Genomic DNA, 20,377 nt, shown 5'->3' with positions numbered 1-20,377 from the left:
GTTGGACTAGATGACCTTTAGAGGTCCCTTCCAACCCAAACTATTCTATGATTCTATGATATAGGAGACCACTTAGCCTGTTTTACGTCAAAGTAAAATTTTTTTTTTTTTTTTTTTATCTTTTGTATCCAGAGCTATATAAACTAATCTGTTTTATTCTGCATTTGAACAGCCTAGAAGGGCTCTCCAGTTTTAGGTCAGATAATCCGTTCCAAATCTAATTGAGCCACTCCCCCAGCTGTTTAGAGATGTTAAGCTAGCAGATGGGATGCAGACATTCTCCAACATCTTCCAGTCAAAATGAGCTGTGTTAACTATCCTTAATCAAGTTGCCAACAAAAATTTGATACAATTGGCCTTTCTTAGGTATTGAGGTCACTGATATCCATACTGGTAGAATCTCATTCCTTTCATACTTGTTTCCATAGGCCTATATTGAGCTATTGCCTCCTAAATTAGAAATTATATTTCTTCTGATTTTATACATGATCCAGAAGAATGGGGCTTTGGTTATGATAGAGGCTCTTAGGTATTATGGTAAATGATTGGATAAACCGTGATTATAAACCCAAAATGTAAAAGTAAGAAGCTAAGGATAATTTATAATTTCAGAATAATTCCTTTAATTTTTGTACAGTTTAAAAGCTTATAAAGTACCCTTAGAGACAAATAATTGTACTACTTGTATAATTTCAGATTGCAATGGTACACCTTCTAAGAATACTGCAAATTAGAATCACATTCTATTTGCAATACCCGTCTAAATTAAAAATAAAATGCTCTACTTGACTATGGGTATGTACAGTACTCCACATACTGTTCTTACAGTCATGGTTCATACTTTCATTTCCCACACAAAATTGGTTCATTTAAGTGAACAAGCTTCTTATCAGAATGTCATTTAAAGCAACTCAGTTATCCCTCCCTTATAGTGAACAGCATATACATTATAGAATCCCGTTCTCCAATTATTTAACATGTATTTCAGAGAAGATTTCAAATTTCAATGAATAAACCTGACATAGAAATAACAAAGATTCTGATGACCTATCTTAAAAAGATTTATACAATATTATTATGCTTCAATAAACAGGTACAACTATGTTTTTTATAGAATATACAGAGGACCTCACAGCTACAGGAACAATAAGATTGGTGAGAATAAATGAGGTGACATAAGTAGGATACTGTTTCAACCTCTGGAAAACAAAATAGTCCCAAATAATTACACAAAAGGAAATCCAAAATCAGGCCTATCTGAACAGCTCAGACTCTGTAGTCACCTAGAGTATCTGCTTTGTAATATTCTTTCATTATATTTAAGTACAGATGAAGAATTTGCCTGTTTTCTCATAGCTTACCCAATGGATTCATAAGCTCTCTAGCAGTAAATAAAGACCTTTGTCCGGACTGACAGAAAAAAGATTGCAGAAGAGATACTTACAAAAACACAGTTTTATAATTCATGTGTCCATTTACCACTAGATAGGCACCAAACCGGAAACAGCCAGCATAGGTAAAGAACATCATTGCTTGTGAAAGGGCAAAACAAAATCCAAATATATGTGCCTTCTTCACCGAATTTCTGTAAGGAAGAATGCATATTTTCATAAAAATGTGCAATCATACTTAAGTCCTAGTATGCAAAAACCAATTAATTTACTTCAGATGATACTGTTATGAATTGGAAGTGTACTCATGCTTAAACAACAAAATTCCTTGTCTCCTATTAGACTGTGTCCAAGAGAAAGTTAGTTTTGTTTCCAAAATTTTATTTACTTCCAAGAACAACTTGGAATATGGGTGAAGAAAAAGGTGACCTTAGCTGCTATGTATAATTATTGTCTTATCATTTCATAGTTTGAGTGTTAAAACACTTTACAGTTCAGTACATGATTACCACTTTGAAGGTGTAAATAACACTTTTGAAATTGTATTACTGCATCACATAAGGGAAAAAAAGAGCAGAACTGTTAGCTCACCTTCAGCCAAAGCCAAATTTTTGTGTCATTTTTTCTTTACTTGCAATTTTATGTTAACCAAATAACAAAGATATTAAACAGTTCAATATTATACACTCGAGAATCTGTTTCTTTTCAATTTAATCAGTCAAAATTCCTCTCTCAAATAAGATTAAGCCTGCACGTATGATGCAGAAATTAGATTTTGGATGATAAAACTGTGCCTGTAACTAAAAGCAAGGCAGAGAGAAAATTTCCTGTAACTATGAATGATACCAGAGAAAAGAGAGAAAATACTTTAGTTTTATTGATGTTATTACTAAGTCACAACCGTATGGTTCCTTCTGGAAAAAAACCCAAACCAAAACAAAGAGGAGCCAGATTCACAATTGTGGGATTTTTTTGATTAAGAGGCTGTTGTGACTTCTCTCTTACACAGATGATTTGTGCAGTAATTCAGCATAACAGAAGGCCTAAGCTCAATTTTTATAAAATAGAAACTCTTTGCCTAATCAGTGGTTTAACATGCACTGAAACATTAACTGAAAAGCACATGTCCTATCTCTTTCAGACAAATTGACCCATGGGGCAGTAAGTTCTTATTTATACCAGAACAACATTAAGGATGAAAGTCTTGGAGCAATCCCATCCATGTCAACCCTGAGAATGGTTAGGCACTGTCCTGCAAGTTGTGAGATATGGACTCAAAACCTAGCAGCCTGAGAAAAAAGCTGAAGTAATATCTTTTACATCCTACACTGTGCTCTAACCACTCAGTTATTATGGTGGATGTATTAGCAGCACCCCTACTTTTCTCCCATCATATCTGTGTACATATGTTGTCATTTCCTTTACTTTTCTCATGGATGTCTGAAAATAAAACATTTCATTCTAGAACAAGTAAAACTTTAATTGACAGTATCTTTTTAGTTTTTCACATTAGAACTTTTTAATTTTGATTTAGTCTGGGCAGGTTTATATTCCTTTCTTTTTTTCAGTCACAAACCAATAAATAATAATTCAAATGTTTTCAATCCTATTCATACTTTCAAAAATGGCTTAATGCTATATTCAATTTACATTAAAAAGTTTTTAATTAAATATCTGAAACACTTCAGGTGGGAGGTTAAATTAGATGACTTCCGAAGTTCACTTAAAATTAACATTTTTCCAAACCAAGTGACATTGCAATAGAAGATATCGATATTATCACAGAAAATTAATTAAATCGAAGAACAAAAATGTTGGCTGGTGGTTGCATTTTTTAAGAAAAAACATGCAAAATACTTACATTAATGCTGAGGTAATTATACATTAAATCATAAACACTAACAAAACCCCCCAATGCTAGTCCAAGTAAATATTTGTAATTTATTCTATAATTTAAATACAGATTTTTTTTTAGCTTAGTTATTTTTATTGTACCTGTATGGTACCTGCAAATGTTCTCCGTACATCCACTCAAATTTCCTTTCCTGGGTCAAACTAACAACAGTTCTAATATTTTCTATGGCTTCTGTGGCAATCTGCAATAGAAAGACAAATGTTTTAATCAAAAGTTAAGATTATGTTGCAATTCCTTATTCTAAACTAATAAAAAGAGTCTGCTGGAATAAATATATATAAAAATAATATAAAATTATATATTTTTTATAATTGTTATTAAAATCATGTGCCTTTGATATAAAAAGTAAGCATTTTACGTTTTTCTTTTTATGACAGTGAGATTTTCTGATGATGCTCAGAATTTTCTGATAAGATCTCTTTAATGTCCTCTAAATAAGTAGTGAAAAACCATTAGACAGCAGTGACAATTATGGAGAAGATATTCAATAAGAAAAATGGCAATTTAGCATTCAACTTCCAGTCCACTGAGTCTGGGCTATAATCAGAATGTCCAGGTTACTTATGTGCCTAGAGCATAGCTTAGATCTTGGCAGTAAATATTTGATCTGATCAGTAATACCTTCTTTAAGCTTGCAGATTTTTTAGACTTTAGTCATTTGCATACACAAAGGTACCTAGTAACATTTGAAAGCAGTAGATGCACGCCTACGTGGGATCAACTGATTCAAGGCTTTTACGTAGTCTGTTAAGTCTTTTTAGGTGCCCATAAAGTCTTCCTCAATGACCACACAGTAAGGCTAGGAGCCTGTATGGTCAATTCAGTCCCCATGCATGTAGAAGAGGATGATACTTAGAAATGGCCAACAGAAGACACCTGGAACAATCACACCTCTTTAGACACTGGAACTAGTGCTGCACCCCTCTATTCACCTCTGGTTGAAACACTGGGCTTGAGTCCATGACCTACATGTTGCCTCTGGTGCAATATGTGTGGTATGTTGGGTATTCCAGCTGGCCTCAACTGCTGTTGCTCTGGGAGGGCAGGGATTCCCATATGTACTATATTATACCTGACAATCCCATAGGGATGGATGTTTTCAATTTCCTAATGCATCTTAAATAGTATTTAACACCCATATCTAGGCTCTCTTCAGTTGCCGACCAGTCTCATTTCTAAGGATGGGTATTTAGCAGGAGAGCTCGCTTATAAGCACAGATACAGTACAAATGCACAGTAATAAGTCTGTTTATAACTCAGAGAACTGTATGTACATTAGCAGGAAATGAATATGGACAATGCCAACAGTAATGTAGCTAGACTTTTGTAGACCTTGTCTACAAAAGACCCTCAAGGCTTTAAGATATTTTGCTGAAATATACATTTCATGCTTTATGCTTTTAGTCTAAGAAAGACCATAAAGTAAGGTGAAGGGAAAATATAACCAAAGCAAAGTATACCTAGACAAAAGACTCAGGAATGAGTGAACTTTTCATCTTAATAACCAGAACTGGCCATGGGGTACAAGATCACAGTGCTGTAGATAACTCAAAGTATAAATCTGAAGCTAACCATCAGATGGCATCTGCCCAGAAAAAGGTGAGAAATCAGGTACATCTGCTTGCATATTTATATTTATGCAAATTTAGATTATAAAAGAAGGGCTTTACATAGTGATGGTGTTTTTTCAGCACTGAATTCCTATTTATGCTTGGGTTTTCCCCACAGGTGTGGTGAGTCCCCTGATTCTTTGCATCTAAACATTTGAACCTGGGGAGAGGTTTGGTTTTTTTTTCCAAGAGACTGGCAATGTTTTATGACATCCTAAAACTTATAAAAGTTCAATCTTAACATTATTTTATATTTTAATTTTAGAAAGCATAGAATAGATATGCATTTATTTTACACAAAAAGCAGGACAGAAGCTTCAGGGAGAAGCATGAACACTTTTAATAAGTTATTGTACTACAACAGGCCTGTCAGTCTCACTTCAGTGCCTGGCAAAATTATGGAGAAGGTTATTCCGGGAGTTATTGAAAAACACTTGAGAGATAATGCAGTCATTGGTCATAGCCAGCATGGGTTCACAAGGGGAAAGTCCTGTTTAACTAACTTAATTTCCTTTAATGACAAGGTCACCCATCTAGTTGACCAAGGGAAGCCAGTAGATGTGGGGTTTTTTTATTTTAGCAAAGCTTTTGATACTGCCTCTCACATTATCCGTCTGGACAAAATGTCCAGCACACAGCTAGACAAGTCCATAATACATTGGGTGGACAATTGGCTGACGGGTCATGCTCAAAGAGTTACAGTAAATGGGGTTACATCAGGCTGGTGGTCAGTCACTAGTGGGGTTCTGCAGGGCTCAATTTTAGGGCCAGTGCTCATTAAAGTTGTTATAAATGATCTGGATGCAGGAGTAGAATGTAAGTACACTAGAAGTAGAATGTACACTAAGTAAGTTTGGTGATGATATTGTGCTGGTTTTGCCGGGATAGAGTTAATTTTCTTCATAGCAGCTAGTATGGGGCAATGTTTTGGATTTGTGCTGAAAACAGGGTTGATTGATTGATACAGGGATGTTTTTGTTACTGCTGAGCAGTGCTCACACAGAGTCAAGGCCTTTCCTGCTTCTCACACCGCCCCACCAGTGAGCAGGCTGGGGGTACACAAGAAATTGGGAAGGGACACGGCTGGGACAGCTGACCCCAATTGATCAAAGGGATATTCCATACCATATGACGTCATGCTCAACATAATAAAGCTGGGGGAAGAAGAAGGAAGCGGGGTATGTTTGGAGTGGTGGTGTTTGTCTTCCCAAGTAACCGTTACGCATGATGGAGCCCTGCTTTCCTGGAGATGACTGAACACCTGCCTGCCCATGGGAAGTAGTGAATGAATTCCTTGTTTTGCTTTGCTTGTGCATGCAGCTTTTGCTTTACCTATTAAACTGTCTTTATCTCAACCCACAAGTTTTCTCACTTTTACTCTTCTGATTCTCTCCCCCATCCCACTGTGGGGGAGTGAGTGAGCAGCTGTGTGGTGCTTAGTTGCCAGCTGGGGTTAAACCACAACAGTTACTAAATGAGGAGGAGCTGTGGACTCCCTTGAGGGTAGAGATGCCTTACAGAGAGATCTGGATAGACTAGAGAGCTGGGCAATTACCAACCATATGAAATTTAACAAGAGCAAGTGCCAGATTCTGCACCTGGGACAGGGTAATCTTGGTTATACATACAAATTAGGGGATGAGAAACTGGAGAGCAGCCCCACAGAAAGAGATCTGGAGGTTTATGTTGATGGCAAATTGAATACGAGTCAACAGTGTGCCCTGGCAGCCAAAAGGGCCAACCATGTCCTGGAGTGCATCAAGTACAGCATAGCTAGGCGGTCGAGGGAGGTTATTGTCCCACTGTAGAAATGCAATGGTGCGGCCCCACCTCGAGTACTGTGTGCACTTTTGGGTGCCTCAATATATGAAGGACATCAAACTATTAGAGTGTGTCCAGAGGAGGGTGACCAAGATGGTGAAAGATCTCAAGGGCAGGACTTATGAGGAGCAGCTGAGGTCACTTGGTTTCTTCAGCTTAGAGAAGGCTGATAGGTGACCTCATCGCAGTCTACAACTTCCTCAAGGGGGGCAGTGGAGGGGGAGGTGCTGATCACTGGTGACCAGTGATAGGACACGAGGAAATGGTATGAAGCTGTGTAGGGGGAAGTTCAGATTGGACTTTAGGAAAAGGTTCTTCACTGAGAGGGTGGTCGGTCACTGGAACAGGCTCCCCAGGGAAGCTGTCATGGCACCAAGCCTGTCAGAGTTCAAGGAGCATCTGGACAATGCTCTTAGTCATATGGTTTAGTTTTAAGTAGTCCGGTGAGGAGTAGGGAATTGGACTTGATGATCCTTATGGGTCCCTTCCAACGCGAGATATTCTATGATTCTGATTCTATGAACAGAATGAAATTCTATTCTGAAAAGTGATCCTGTATATTATGTCTTATAGGACACCAGAGTTATGGCAATTCACCATACAGTTCAAATGCTTACAGTTTAAAACAGAAAAACAAATAACCTCCGTACTCAGCTACTTTTATCTAAGTTAAACCACAGACCTGAAAGCATTTTTCTTCATGAACTGTTACCAAAGATTTTTAAATTGTGGTACTGTTATCTTTATTCTAAAATATAGGGATATAATTATCTTATAGGCTCAGTAATGCTTGTGCCACAGTTTGAAAATTTGCACATAATTGACTAACTCATTGATTTGAACATAGTACACAAAGTTAATGATAAAGAAATGAAATAGATTTTATTCTTCTTAGTTATATCGTCTCACCAATACTCAAAGGAGTAGTCTTTTTTTTTTTGTTAGTAATGTAAGTTCAGCAACCTTTTCCAGAAAGCAAATTTTCCATGTAGAACACCATTCTCACTGAAGAAAACTGATTTTTAAAAAATTGGTAATTGAATAAAATGCCTGTAGTCTAGTGCTTGCTTAGGTGGCCTTGAAAGGGGAAACTCATACATTGCTAAGAAAAGAAAGTATTTTCTCAAGCTTTGCAAAAAAATCATAAATTTTTGTAACACCTGTGCTAATTCTTCACAATCCCCTGCATTAAGAAAATCTCTAGTGCCTATTCCAAGAATTGTCAATTTTTTTCTGTCATATCTTACAACAAAACAATATGAAACAAATGTTCCGCCATTAGAAAGAAGCAGCAGAAGAAATGTAGTCAGTTGAAAGGAAAAGAAATGCATCCTTTGGCTTGTACGAAAAAGCCCATGGAAAGATCATTACACAGAATTTCCTGTGCACTTGGAGGGACAAAAATGTTTTTCAGCAACTTTATCTACAGACATGATGGAAGGAAATAAAACCCATTTAGTAAATAGGATTTACTGGGGGGTGTGTGTGTGTGTCAGATCCAGATTAAGACACCTGAATTTAGGTGTCTAAGCTACCAGTGTAGTCAATGGATACCTATTCAACAGAACTAGAAAGCAATTCAGCTGCCTAGGCACTATGTGCCTACCTAGTCTCTTTCTCCAGGATCGTTGACTGGAGTGGGAAGGACTCTAATTCAGTTGTCCACATGCAGGTGGCTTGTGCCATTGGACATGCTCTAGGATACTCAAAACATTTGGGTAAGGCACAGCAGATACGACATAGAACATAGAGTAGACCCATACCCTTCTGAAATGGCAGCTGGAGGCCACCCAGACACTACGGCATCTCCAATAACTATAAGGGGACATTAGACCGCTAGCACATATGCAGACATATACATTTAAGCACCAAATCTGAAGATTAATACCATTCCTTATGTGCATGGCCTTAGATAAATGATTTTCTTCTCAACAACTTTTAAAAACAGTAGAACATAGGAAGGGATTTTAGAAAAGTTTTACCTTGAAGAAAGCAATATCTGGGAAGTGATGAAATAGTTGTTCTGTCCCAAAAGGATTTTTGGAATGAAGTGACATTAAATGCTCTCATATAATTTCTTAAAGAAGAGTCTAGCCTGCTCGCTTTTCAGTTCTCATCTTTCTCTTCCACTCAAGAAATAAAGGAGTGGCAAACAGACTCCGAACCCAGTGGATATATACATATTACCCCTGCAAACATTAATAAGATGAAAGAGAAAAAAAGAAGAGCAGTATAATATACGTAAGACAGGTGACATGCCAAAAAGGTATGCAGAAAAGAAAAAAGATAATGACAAAATGAAGAGGGTTGCAAAATAAGGAAAATAGAGATGATCAGAACGGGAAGGAGAAAAGAATGTGCCTGAATAGTGCTTAGCACATTCTGGGGTTTATCAATTATAAAAATAAATATCAGTTAATAACATAAGTCTTCAATTATTACTGAAGAGGTGTTATGCTCTGTAGGTCTACTAGTGTAACTACATAGAGTCTAGCTGTCTCTGGAAGTTAAATATTATGATATTTTCTGTATTTGGAAGTAATACATCCATCAACAATGCTTTGGTAAACGTGACTTTATACATTACAATGAAATAGATAAACTTCTCTAGACCCACCTTTCCTGCAGCTTCCAGCTCTTCTTTATCTTTTTTAGCATGCCCAGCCAACATTTTCATTTCAATCATTCCTGCCACTGCAATGATTGGCACAACAGCTAAAAGTAGCAGGGTCAGCTGCCAGCCATAAATTAATGATATAATAATTCCAGTCCCCAGGTTAGCTATGTTTTGGGCAATTAATGCCAGCCTGATACCAGTTGCCTGGAGGAAGAAAAAAGACATTTCTTGCTAAAGTAACTGCATCTTAAATAAGGAAAGCATTTTCACCTATAATATTCCTGATTCTCAAAACACTATTTAGAAAGTCTTAACTCTGTTTTGCTATTTTTCAAAATGGGAGTTTCTTAAATGATTTTGTAAAAAATTATCTAGATTATATTTAACTCTTCTCTCCCCATATTCTGATTACTTAAATTTGCACTGCAATTTCTAAATTCTGCTCTTGAAGCTGAACAGACTTCAAGCATATCACATATTTACATTTACAGCTAAACATTAAAATCTGTCACATTTTGTAGATCATGCAGCTAGCTTTATAAGTCATCACATGGAGCCCAATGAAGAAGAAAATTAAATGTTTAACTTATAAAGCCAGAGATACTACAGAATTCCTCAGTTCAGAAAAAAAGCACATAATTTCATGTAGCAGTAAAAATTTAAGTAAGCATACACGAATAATTACATTCAGTGCTCTTTAGCCTAATAGTACAGACCCCTGAAAGTCCACAAATTACTTCTAAAGAATCTCCAAAAAGTAACAAGGAAAAGGAAGTCTATTGCTACTATGTCTAGTTTTTTTCATATAAGGAATATGAACGATCAAAAAAATAGTAGGAGGTCATAAACTGAACAAATTTAGATACATACCTTTAGGTAAATAAGATATCTCTAAACAGACTTCTTAGATAAAGAGATTCCCAATGAATTTGTTTAATAATGAAGATCACAATAGAGTGCGGTAGTAAACTTAAAAAAAGGTTTACTTGGAAATCCTTTTGTAAACATATTACCATCATTGTTATAAAACACGTCAGTGCATTCTATACCAGCTATTGTTTTATAGTAAATTTTAGTTGTCAAAGTCAAGACTGTTATCCAACCAGCCAAATCCAAGCTGCAACTTTACTACATACTAAACCAAATATGAAAAATTCCAAAACAAAATTTTACTTACTCCTTTCACTTGTGAGGCATCATTAGCAAGTCTTGTAGTTAATGCTCCAGTGCTATTTGTAGAATTATCAAACCAGCCCATGTCCTACAACAAGAAACATTTTTCTTAGGACCAGTTTTTGGACATTTCATATAAAGCACAAAGTAAAACTGAGGTCTACCTAATATAACTGAGTTCAGTGTCAGAAGACTGTGTATGTGGCAGTGCATTAGTTCTGCATATTTAATTAAGTCTAATTCCTTCATTGCACCATGAATATTTTTAGAAAAAAGTGTATGCTTGTGGATGATCTGACATGTACACTGTCACTGCTGAGAAGGAAGGAGAGCAGCCTGGGGGATTCCCCAAACCAAAATCTACCCTCCCCACACCGCTGCTGAATCTGCATCTCCTTGGAGGAGATGACTCTTCAGTCACACTTCTTCACAATTGCAAAGCTGTTTGGGGATGAATTAAGTGTAAAGCATTTTCAAGGTAAAAACTCCCAGTTCATTGCTTTTTTTCTCCCCAGATCGAAGAGTCTTATTTGGCAGCTATGAGATAAAAAAAAAAAAAAAACAAACGAAACTGGTCTATCTGATCAAAGTCAATTGTTGGGGTCAGGTATACAGTTTTTAGTTTATTCACCATGTGACCTAATATCTGATTTAAACTTTCATGTGTAATATGCATTGAATGAAGACCTGGTGGTGTAGTACCGGCATTTGTGACCTCAAGATTCAATTGTAAAATTGCTCTTTCATTAGGTTTTCAGTGAGGCTGATCTATAAATCATGTAGTTTTTCAGACTACAACAGCTTTCTGTCCGCATTACAAATGGTCATGTTCACATGAATCAAATTCTGTGTCTACATGTAGCTTTATGTGCAAGACATAAAACCCCAGAAATATTATATTGTATATTTGAAAATCTAAAGTACTGATCCTGAAATCATGCAAGATTAAGGCCCATTTAGATAATGACATGAATTACTTAAAAACACTATATTTCTATTTTAATTCTCTGAAAGTGGCTTCAGATTTAAGTATACAGTCTCACTATTCTATTAATGAACAACAATTATAGATTTGGGAACTCTTTGAAAGAGACCTTCAATAAATAAATAAAAACATATCTGTACATATTACAATTTAAATCAGACATTTGAAGTAAGAGTTACAATGTAAGCTGCATTGCACTGAATTTCTTTAGGGGAGAAAGGGCACCAAGAAAGCAAAGCAGGCAAATGAACATGTAATGGGATACTGCTGGTGCACATCAACTTGCCAGGCCATAGTAACTTGGCTGTAAATCTAAGTCCTTGCAAGGAGTACATAAAAAGCTCTTGTACTTGTATTGATTTAAGACTTTCCCTCTAAGGATACTTTGCTTAACCACATGTAACTAACCAAATTGGTTTCTAGACTGATTTAAAGAATATTCTCTGTAGACAAGTCATAATATGATAGAATAATGTAGAATACAGTTATTTTATGATATCTATACAAGCAATTATTTTTAAAACCCTGGAAATAAAAATATTTATTATCTTTACCTGTCTAAGCATTGCTTTAAATGCCATCAATCGAAGCCTCATTGTAAGAATTTCTCCAGCTTTGCCAAATGTGAAACCCTATTTGAGAAAAGGCACAATGCTTAGCATACTATTACATTTTCTGTGTTTATTCAATAAATATTTTAGATACCTTGTCTCTACAATGTCAAAGTACAAAATATTGCAGTCCTGATTGCACAAAGCAAATGTAAATACAGGTTTAATATTCATAAATTCTAGTAGAGTCACAGTACAGACATTCAAATATTATTTCTCAAAAAAATATATAGAGCATAGCAATATTTCCTAGCACTGCTTCACCAGCATGCTTCAAGGAAAAGATCACTAATCAACCCTTTGACATCCTTTTTATCTGAGTTGGCCTAAGTCAGATTTAAACAAGTGGCTTTTAGGCTACTTGTTTTAGGTTAAAGACTTCATAAGGCAATCTGCGTTCATTGAAGTCAAATGCAAAAATCCATTGACTCCAATGGAATTAAGACTTCTTCCCTGGGATCCTAACACAAACTGACATAGCTATCTAGGAATACATATATGTTGTTTTATAATGAATTGAACATATTTTTAGCCAGATAGATGAATCAATTTAACAAGTTACAGAAAGGAATATTGTGTTTAGAATTTTGGGAAGATACATTCTTCCTACGTTTTAGTATGACATCAGTGTTTATAATTAGCTTTGTTTAGCTCACTACCACCTTTATGTGATTACAAATATTAATTGTTTGGAATCTACATTTGTGAAATTGAATACTCTTAAAATACAAACCACAGATGCAACTGCACTATGCGATACTAAGAAAAATTATTATGGCATATTCCAATCAGCAAATATTTCTCAGTTAACTTTGATCATTATCTTTGCTGTGCTCCTACACTGTCAGTAAATTTGCACAAGTATGTGACTTAGAAAAAATCACAAAAGAACATCAGAGAATGGACGCTACATAAAGAGATTATAAGAATATTTTAAATTTTTTTCATTCTCACCCATTTGGGGGTGTTATATCTCAATGAACTCTTCCCACTCATATTTAAAACATTATCTGAACATTTATAAATTGAGCAAACCTGTCATAGCCTTCTACAGCTCAGTCTTCTATACTCAAGGCCTTCTTGCATGCATGTGCAGCAAGACAATTCCATAAAAAAAAATGAGGTTTTTGTAAGAGACTGTTTATGCTGCTGTCCCAAGTGCACTCCATTCTTTCACTGTGTAGGCTCATTTAGTGGATAAAACTACACAAACATATTCAGAAATTATAAACCAGACTATATATGAAAATATTTAAAGGCCAAAGTTTGCACCTGTATGATTACTACCTTTTTTTTTTTTTTTGTACTGTGGCACTGTTGTAGCAGTTAGATACATACAAGAATTAGGGTAAAGTTAAAATACCTTTTTTTTAAAAGTTGAGATGGCTATAGAGATCAGTGTGAACAGGGGATGGGGTATTACTGTTCGACAATTAGTATTTAAGCAGGAGGAGCTGAATATCAGCATGATGGGTGTTACTTGAGGAACTGGGCCTGGGAATTTTTGGGGCGGTTCACATAAGATAAGACTTGAATGGGGAAGGGGTTAGGGGAGTAAAAAATTGGAGAGCCAAGGCAGGAGATTGGTAGATTTGCAATTACTAACAGATTCAAATAGGAGGGCTTGAGGGTGAGAAGGGAGTGGTATAGTGTGAAGGCTGGAGGGGCTGGCCGTTAGATGGCAATGGAAAAAGGAGTGAGAGAATCCAGAGTTTCATGCTGAGATGTGTTTGACTGCTGAAGAAGAAGGGACGTTCTGAAGTTAAGAGGTTGGAACAGGTTGGAAGGTCTCTAACACATGAGAAGGTCTAGGTAAAAAAAAATTCAATTCAGCACAAGGCACATCTAGAACCATAAATGCGGGTTCTGGTTTGAGTTGGAGACATGTATTAAGAAGATACAAATTTTTAGTATATTTCAGATCTGGTTTCTAAAACATGATGAACAATTATAATAAAGCTAAAATAATAAAACATACCTGAAAAAAGAAAGTAAAAAAGGAAATGATCCCAAGTACTAAAAACAGCACTGAATATAAGTTGCTCTTTTCTCTTAAAATGGTCTTGTCAGTTTCTGAAAAAACCTATAAAATAATATTTAAAACAACATTTTTTTTTAATCAACTAATAATCTAAAATACTCCCATATGTCTCAATAACTATGTTTGGTAGTCATTTGCATTCATATCAAATATGAGTGTATGTCACATATGATTATAGGTATAACAAGTAAATTTCAGGTTGTAGCAAGATTTTTAGGACTTTGTAAATCTCTCATAATTCTTCAGATTTTTGTAATAGCGCTTCATCCACTCCTCAGCTTCATTATGCAGTGATTGTTTAAGACCTGGTTTTATTAGAAATAATTTTTTTGGGCTTTATAGTTTTTTGCATATTTTATTCAAACTTACCCCTATAATTTCTGAAAATATGATTGCAAATGCAGGTTGTAAAGATCCATTGATGATTGCACATAAAGTTCCAACTACAAAGTATGGCCATTCAGTTTTGTTCAACTTCATAATTTTCAGAAATGAAGCTGGAGCTAATTCTTCATCCTAAAAAATGGGAATTCTGTTAGGGCAAACATGTATGTATTTGGAGAAATATGGAGAAAAAGATTAATAGTCAATTTCCTACTCCCAGAATCTACTCAGGGGAAGTCAAAATGTATACTTTTTAATAACATGAATAATTAACTGATTGTACATTTCTTTTTATTATTTTAACACAAGAAAGAAAGCTGTTAGAACAGATCTACAGCTCTTGTCATCATTTTTTAGTTTATCTATATAATTTTCATTGATCAATACTCTTGGTATTAGTCAATGGTGACTGAACTATTCATTCTGGGCATCTTGTGTGCAATCCATGACTAGATTAATTCAAGTAATTGTTCATTAAGCAAGTTATAACAGCAAAGTATTTGCAGCAAATATGAATGCAATCATATTTGTTGTATGGCTTATTGGTAAGATTTGTTGTAGGAGTTGTATGTGGGGCCAAATGTTCTGTTTCTGATCCAAAAATGAATGTTTAACATGTATAGACTATGTCCGTATGGTCTGCAAATATATGTAAGTGTATTTCTTTTACAGCAAATTGATTTTCAAGAATAAACTCATTCTGTTATAGACTTTTAAAGTCCCATTTTATTTGTATAATCATTAATGGTGAGAATAACAAAACAAGTTATGAATATTATCAGTCAAAGGCTATTTAGAATTAGAAAATTCTCATGTTTTTTTCACCCCTATCAAATGCCTCCTTCTTGTACCTTTGTAGAGCAAGAGAATGAATTTCATTTTAACATATTTTGTTGAAAGGAATCAAAATTCACTAACAGCTCTGCAAAGATACTTACAGGTGAACTAGTTTTCTCATCAGGATCATAATTTTGTGCTCCTGGCTTTTTCATGTTTCTCCGAGTTGATCGTCTTCTCAATCCTTTAGTTAGGGATTCTTCAAATTCTGTTTCAGATTCACTTTTTTTTACACTAAGTGCATTCTCACCTTTTTCTGATGATGGAATTTCAGCTTCTATTGCCTAAAAGAGGGAAGAACATGATGCAAAGATTAGTTATGCATATATTACTTTACTTTGAACTTTCAAAATTATGAGGTAATCAAAGTAAAAGTAACTTTGATTGTTTCAGTGGAAAGAGATATGAGGATATGAAAATGCTTATATTATTATACAGATATGAAAATATGTATAATATTTGAGTAGATCTCTATCTTCAGAGCTTGATTCATATATAAGAGTATCCCACCTCTCAAGATAATACTTATACTAAGTGGAGGGCAGGGGAGTGGAAGTAGCAGCTCTTTTTTTATGAATTAACTCCTAACAGAGTTTTAAATTGAGTGTAAACCATTTGCACTCATCTTGGGATCTTTTTGAATGAGTTCTCAGTGGACACACTGTTTATTCATGAAGTGAGAAAAATTACCCCTCTAATGCAGAACACTCTTAAGGATTCTTGACTTTAAATGTAATAAGGAAGTTCAGGATGGAACAGGTCAAAAAGAGATTTTTGACTGAAAAATCTGAACAATCTGGGAAAGAGCCCTACTTTTGATGGTAGTTTTGCCAGTCTCTTTGACAGAATAAATAAATATCTACCCACCACTGAGATATTTAATAGCAACTGGATTCAAAGTTGCCTTCAACTTGTATTTCTTTTTTTCCAGAAAGTTTTTCTTTCTTATTGCTTTTTGTACTACTAATAAAAAGAACTTTTTTTGCTTTCTTTCCATTTTTTATTTTCTGTTATTTTTAATTTTCTTTCCGTTTTATATTTCCTAATTTTTCCCATTACCACATTTGCTTGAATACAAAGTTACCTAGAATCTAAGGTGACCAAACGCATTCTTATAGTTACTTTATGAAGAAATGTTTTAATTGGCCTAGTTTACTCTTTTCAGCCTGACATACTGAGATAGCAGTTTCAGTTTCTTTAATGCATGTGGTGGTTATGCAGCAAAACACAAGTGACACGGGAGGCTACAGTGAAGCTCAGCTATAACCTGACTGTCACATGGGACATTGGGATGTACCAAAGTATTTTGTTCTTCACTTAATAACTAATATGTTTCTGATATTTATATTAATTTCCAATCTCTTTGTTTCTGGCTACGTAACTTTAAATGTGTACATATTTTTGCACTCAGCATAGCTGGATTATTTTTCTTTTTCTCCTATTCCTCCACATTTTTTTTCTTTAGAAATAAATTCAGTATGAAGGATTATAACTAAACAGCTTAAAATATGCATGCTCTATTCCTCCAGTATCAGCTACTATATTTTACCTTTTATCATAGGCTAAGAACAAGCAATGGAATAGCAAACTACCGTAGTCATCTGCTCTACATTAACTGCATAAAAGGAAAACATAAAATAATCTTTTAAGTTTAAACTCCTAGAGGATTAAAAATGTACTATCCTGAGTTTAAATAGGTCTGGTATCAAAACTAGATCTGAGAGAGTAGTCTTCTCTCTCAAATTACTGCTCTCCTTTCGAAGTACATATTTTTTTGCTATTAACAAAATATGCTGCAGAATTTCCCATACTTCTGATAGTATACAATAACTATGGGCATGGAATACAAAAAAGAAAATGAGGCAACAGTTAGCGAGAAAAAAGTACCTGCATGTTAACGAGTTTGTAGTAGATTCCCTTTCTCTCAAGCAATTTAAAATGATTCCCTTGTTCTGTGATAACTCCACCTTCAAACACAGCTATAAGATCTGCATTTCGGACTGTTGACAGTCGATGAGCTACTACAACCGTGGTACGTCCTTTCCTTGCCTATAAATAACAATATTTAATATGAATATTTCTAAGTATATTCAAAAATTGTTCATCTTCATATTAGAGTTGAATAAGACCTAAGGGAAACATTAAAATGGTTCACAGAAAAATATAACTTAAAAAAAAAAGTAAAAAACAGTTTTCAATGAGTACCTTAAAACAGAAATACAATCTTTAGCTTGAAAATTAATATTAGAGACCATCATTCACTGTGGCACATAAAAACATCAAATTTTGATCACAAATATCTAAACAAAATTCTCAATATATAAAATTTTAGAATGTTACCATGTTATAAATCTTAAAATTTTAGAAATGCTAAAAGTTTTTCTATTTAAGTCCATAGTTGTTCATTTAAACCTTAAAATCTGTGAAGGGTAATTTACACTCAGACACATTAGAAAATGTTTCACACTGACTTTTAAAAAATTTCAGGGTTTTAAGCTCTAAGTCATTGCCAACTCAAGTAGTTTCACTGAAAATAAATTTCTCTACAATTTAATGTGAAATACATTTCAACTAACTACCTATCTTTGATATTTATAAGCCTATCACACATAATTTATCAAATGTCACAGCTTGCCATTTTAATTACCAGGCTGTATTAAAATGATCAAGCAACTAGAAGTTTAAATAATCAAAGTAATGATCCCAAGCAGTGGAATTTTGTTGGAACCTGGATGGAGTTCATCTTCAGTGATGTCCCACAAGGGTCCATACTGGGACCCATACTATTTAATATCATCATCATTGACATAGATAAATGGGATTGAGCACACCCTCAGCAAGTTTGTGGATGACACCAAGCTGAGAGGTGCAATTGATTCGCTTGAGGGAAGGGATGGCATCCAGAGGGACCTGGACAAGCTTGAGGAGTGGGCCCATGTGAACCTCATGAAGTTCAACAAGGCCAAGTGTGAGGCCCTGCACCTGGGTCAGGACAATCCTCAATATCACTACAGACAGGGGGGTGAGTGGATTGAGAGCAGCCCTACAGAGAAGGGCTTGGGAATACTGGTGGATGAAAAATTGGACATGAGCCACCAATGTGCACTTGCAGACCAGAAAGGCAATCGTATCCTGGGCTTCATAAAAAGAAGCACGGCCAGCAGGTCGAGGAAGGTGATCCTCCCCCTCTACTCTCCTATCGTGAGACCCCACTGGAGTACTGTGTTCAGCTCTGGAGTCCCCAGTACAAGAAAGACATGGACCTGTTAGAGCAGGTCCTGAGGAGGGCCACAAAAATGCTCAGAGGGCTGAAAAACCTCTCCCATGAAGAAAGCCTAAGAGAGTTGGGGTTGTTCAGCCTGGAGAAGAGAAGGCTTTGGGGACACCTTATTGTGGCATTTCAGTATATAAAGGGAGCTTATAGCATAGGTGGAGAGAGACTTTTTACCAGGGCCTGTAGTGACAGGACAAGGGACAATGGTTTTAAACTCAAAGAGGGTAGATTTAGATTGGATACAAGGAAGAAATTTTTTACAATAAGGGTGGTGAGGCACTGGAACAGGTTGCCCAGAGAAGTTGTGAATTCTCCATCATTGGAAGTGTTCAAAGTCAGGTTGGACAGGGCTTTGAGCAACCTGATCTAGTGAAAGATGTCCCTGCCCATGGCAGGGGGGTTGGAACCAGATGATCTTTAAAGGTCCCTTCCAACCCAAACCATTCTATGATTCTGTGAGCCCCTAGGTCTTCCGCAAAGGTTTATGAGGATCCAAATTTATAAGATGACGTGACCAAGAAAAGCTAGACAAATAACTTCTCTATTAAATGTATTTCCATTAATAATTCTCCTCAAACTGTCTTTCTCTATCCAACAGCAGTGGGAAGCATTACAGTATTCCAGCAGAATCTGACTGAGTAAATTCAGAATACCATTTGGGGGTACAGCCCCAGTATGAATATAGAGACTCCTGAGTTGCACCAGGGATCAGCTGTCCCTGAGTGAGACAGCTCTACGTTAAGAACAAAACAAGCACCTAGAAGTATTCATGTTAACTGAAGCAAATGTTTCCTTGGAGTGTTTCCTGCCAAGTCACTGCTACAATCACTTATGACATGCTGGTAGCGCTTATCTTGTCTGTTAGGCTTCAACACAAGTTAATTAAGTAGGTAACTGACAACAATGTGCATGTCAGTAAGACAGATAATCGCAGGGGGTGGTATTTACACCAAGAAAACGTTGATTTAAGCTTAATAATGCAGAAAATATAATTCTATCTTCCCACTGGAAACAAGATTCCTCTGTGTAATACCTGCAGAATCTCAAAAATTCCCTGTACAGAGAATATTTGCCAAATCCAAGTTTACCTTTTGTGTTTTAAGGGTCTCTCTTTCTTGCAGCTCTTTCAATAAATGTCTGGGAAAAAAGTAAATATTAGCCTCCTGCTTACCTGCTTCATTTTAGAACACTACTGACCTTGTCCAGTGCTGCCTGCACAACTGATTCACTCTCAGTATCCAAAGCTGACGTTGCCTCATCAAGCAGAAGAATTTTAGGATTGCGAACCAGAGCTCGGGCAATTGCTATTCTCTGCTTCTGGCCTCCACTCAGCTGTGCCCCTCTTTCTCCAACCACGGTTTCAAACTTCTACAAGACAACCATACATGTTTCCAAAACACTCAGTGACACAGTCCTTTCACCAAAGAAAGGCAGCATAAAGAAAAGGCACATCAGTGTTAGTAACCCCAGCACCATCTTCTCCTTCCTCTAAAACACTACAGGATAACACCCACTTGGATATACCTGCCTAATCATTTGTGTCCCTGGAATTCTCACAGTTCTTCAAATGCCCACCAAGTCATGACCTAAAGATTTAAAATTAACATTATTCTCAAAAGTTATGAGGAAGCTCTGCACAACTCTGCTTATTCACAGCTCCAGGGATAGCTTCCTCTGTTTACAAGAATCCCTTCGAAGGAACTATTTGGCACAAGAAG

The 20,377-nt window shown here is 35.8% G+C and overlaps 1 protein-coding gene across 1 annotated transcript in view; it reads right to left on the bottom strand.

The window, feature by feature from the left end:
* Positions 1–20,377, bottom strand: part of ABCB1 (ATP-binding cassette, sub-family B (MDR/TAP), member 1) — a 49,683-nt gene that overhangs the window by 10,669 nt on the left and 18,637 nt on the right. Inside the window, exons 14-23 of the mRNA XM_009330539.1 lie at positions 19,857–20,027; positions 17,273–17,434; positions 15,487–15,669; positions 14,534–14,680; positions 14,102–14,206; positions 12,067–12,144; positions 10,532–10,615; positions 9,355–9,558; positions 3,387–3,487; positions 1,445–1,585 (exon numbers count right to left, since the gene is read on the bottom strand). Of these exons, the coding sequence (XP_009328814.1) occupies positions 1,445–1,585; positions 3,387–3,487; positions 9,355–9,558; positions 10,532–10,615; positions 12,067–12,144; positions 14,102–14,206; positions 14,534–14,680; positions 15,487–15,669; positions 17,273–17,434; positions 19,857–20,027 (1,376 nt within the window). The remainder of the gene's footprint in view (positions 1–1,444; positions 1,586–3,386; positions 3,488–9,354; positions 9,559–10,531; positions 10,616–12,066; positions 12,145–14,101; positions 14,207–14,533; positions 14,681–15,486; positions 15,670–17,272; positions 17,435–19,856; positions 20,028–20,377) is intronic.

Source organism: Pygoscelis adeliae, unplaced genomic scaffold (assembly GCF_000699105.1).
Source record: "Pygoscelis adeliae isolate BGI_AS28 unplaced genomic scaffold, ASM69910v1 Scaffold27, whole genome shotgun sequence".
In the NCBI taxonomy this organism is placed as follows: Eukaryota; Metazoa; Chordata; class Aves; order Sphenisciformes; family Spheniscidae; genus Pygoscelis; species Pygoscelis adeliae.
This window is presented reverse-complemented; position numbering and strand designations above follow the sequence as displayed.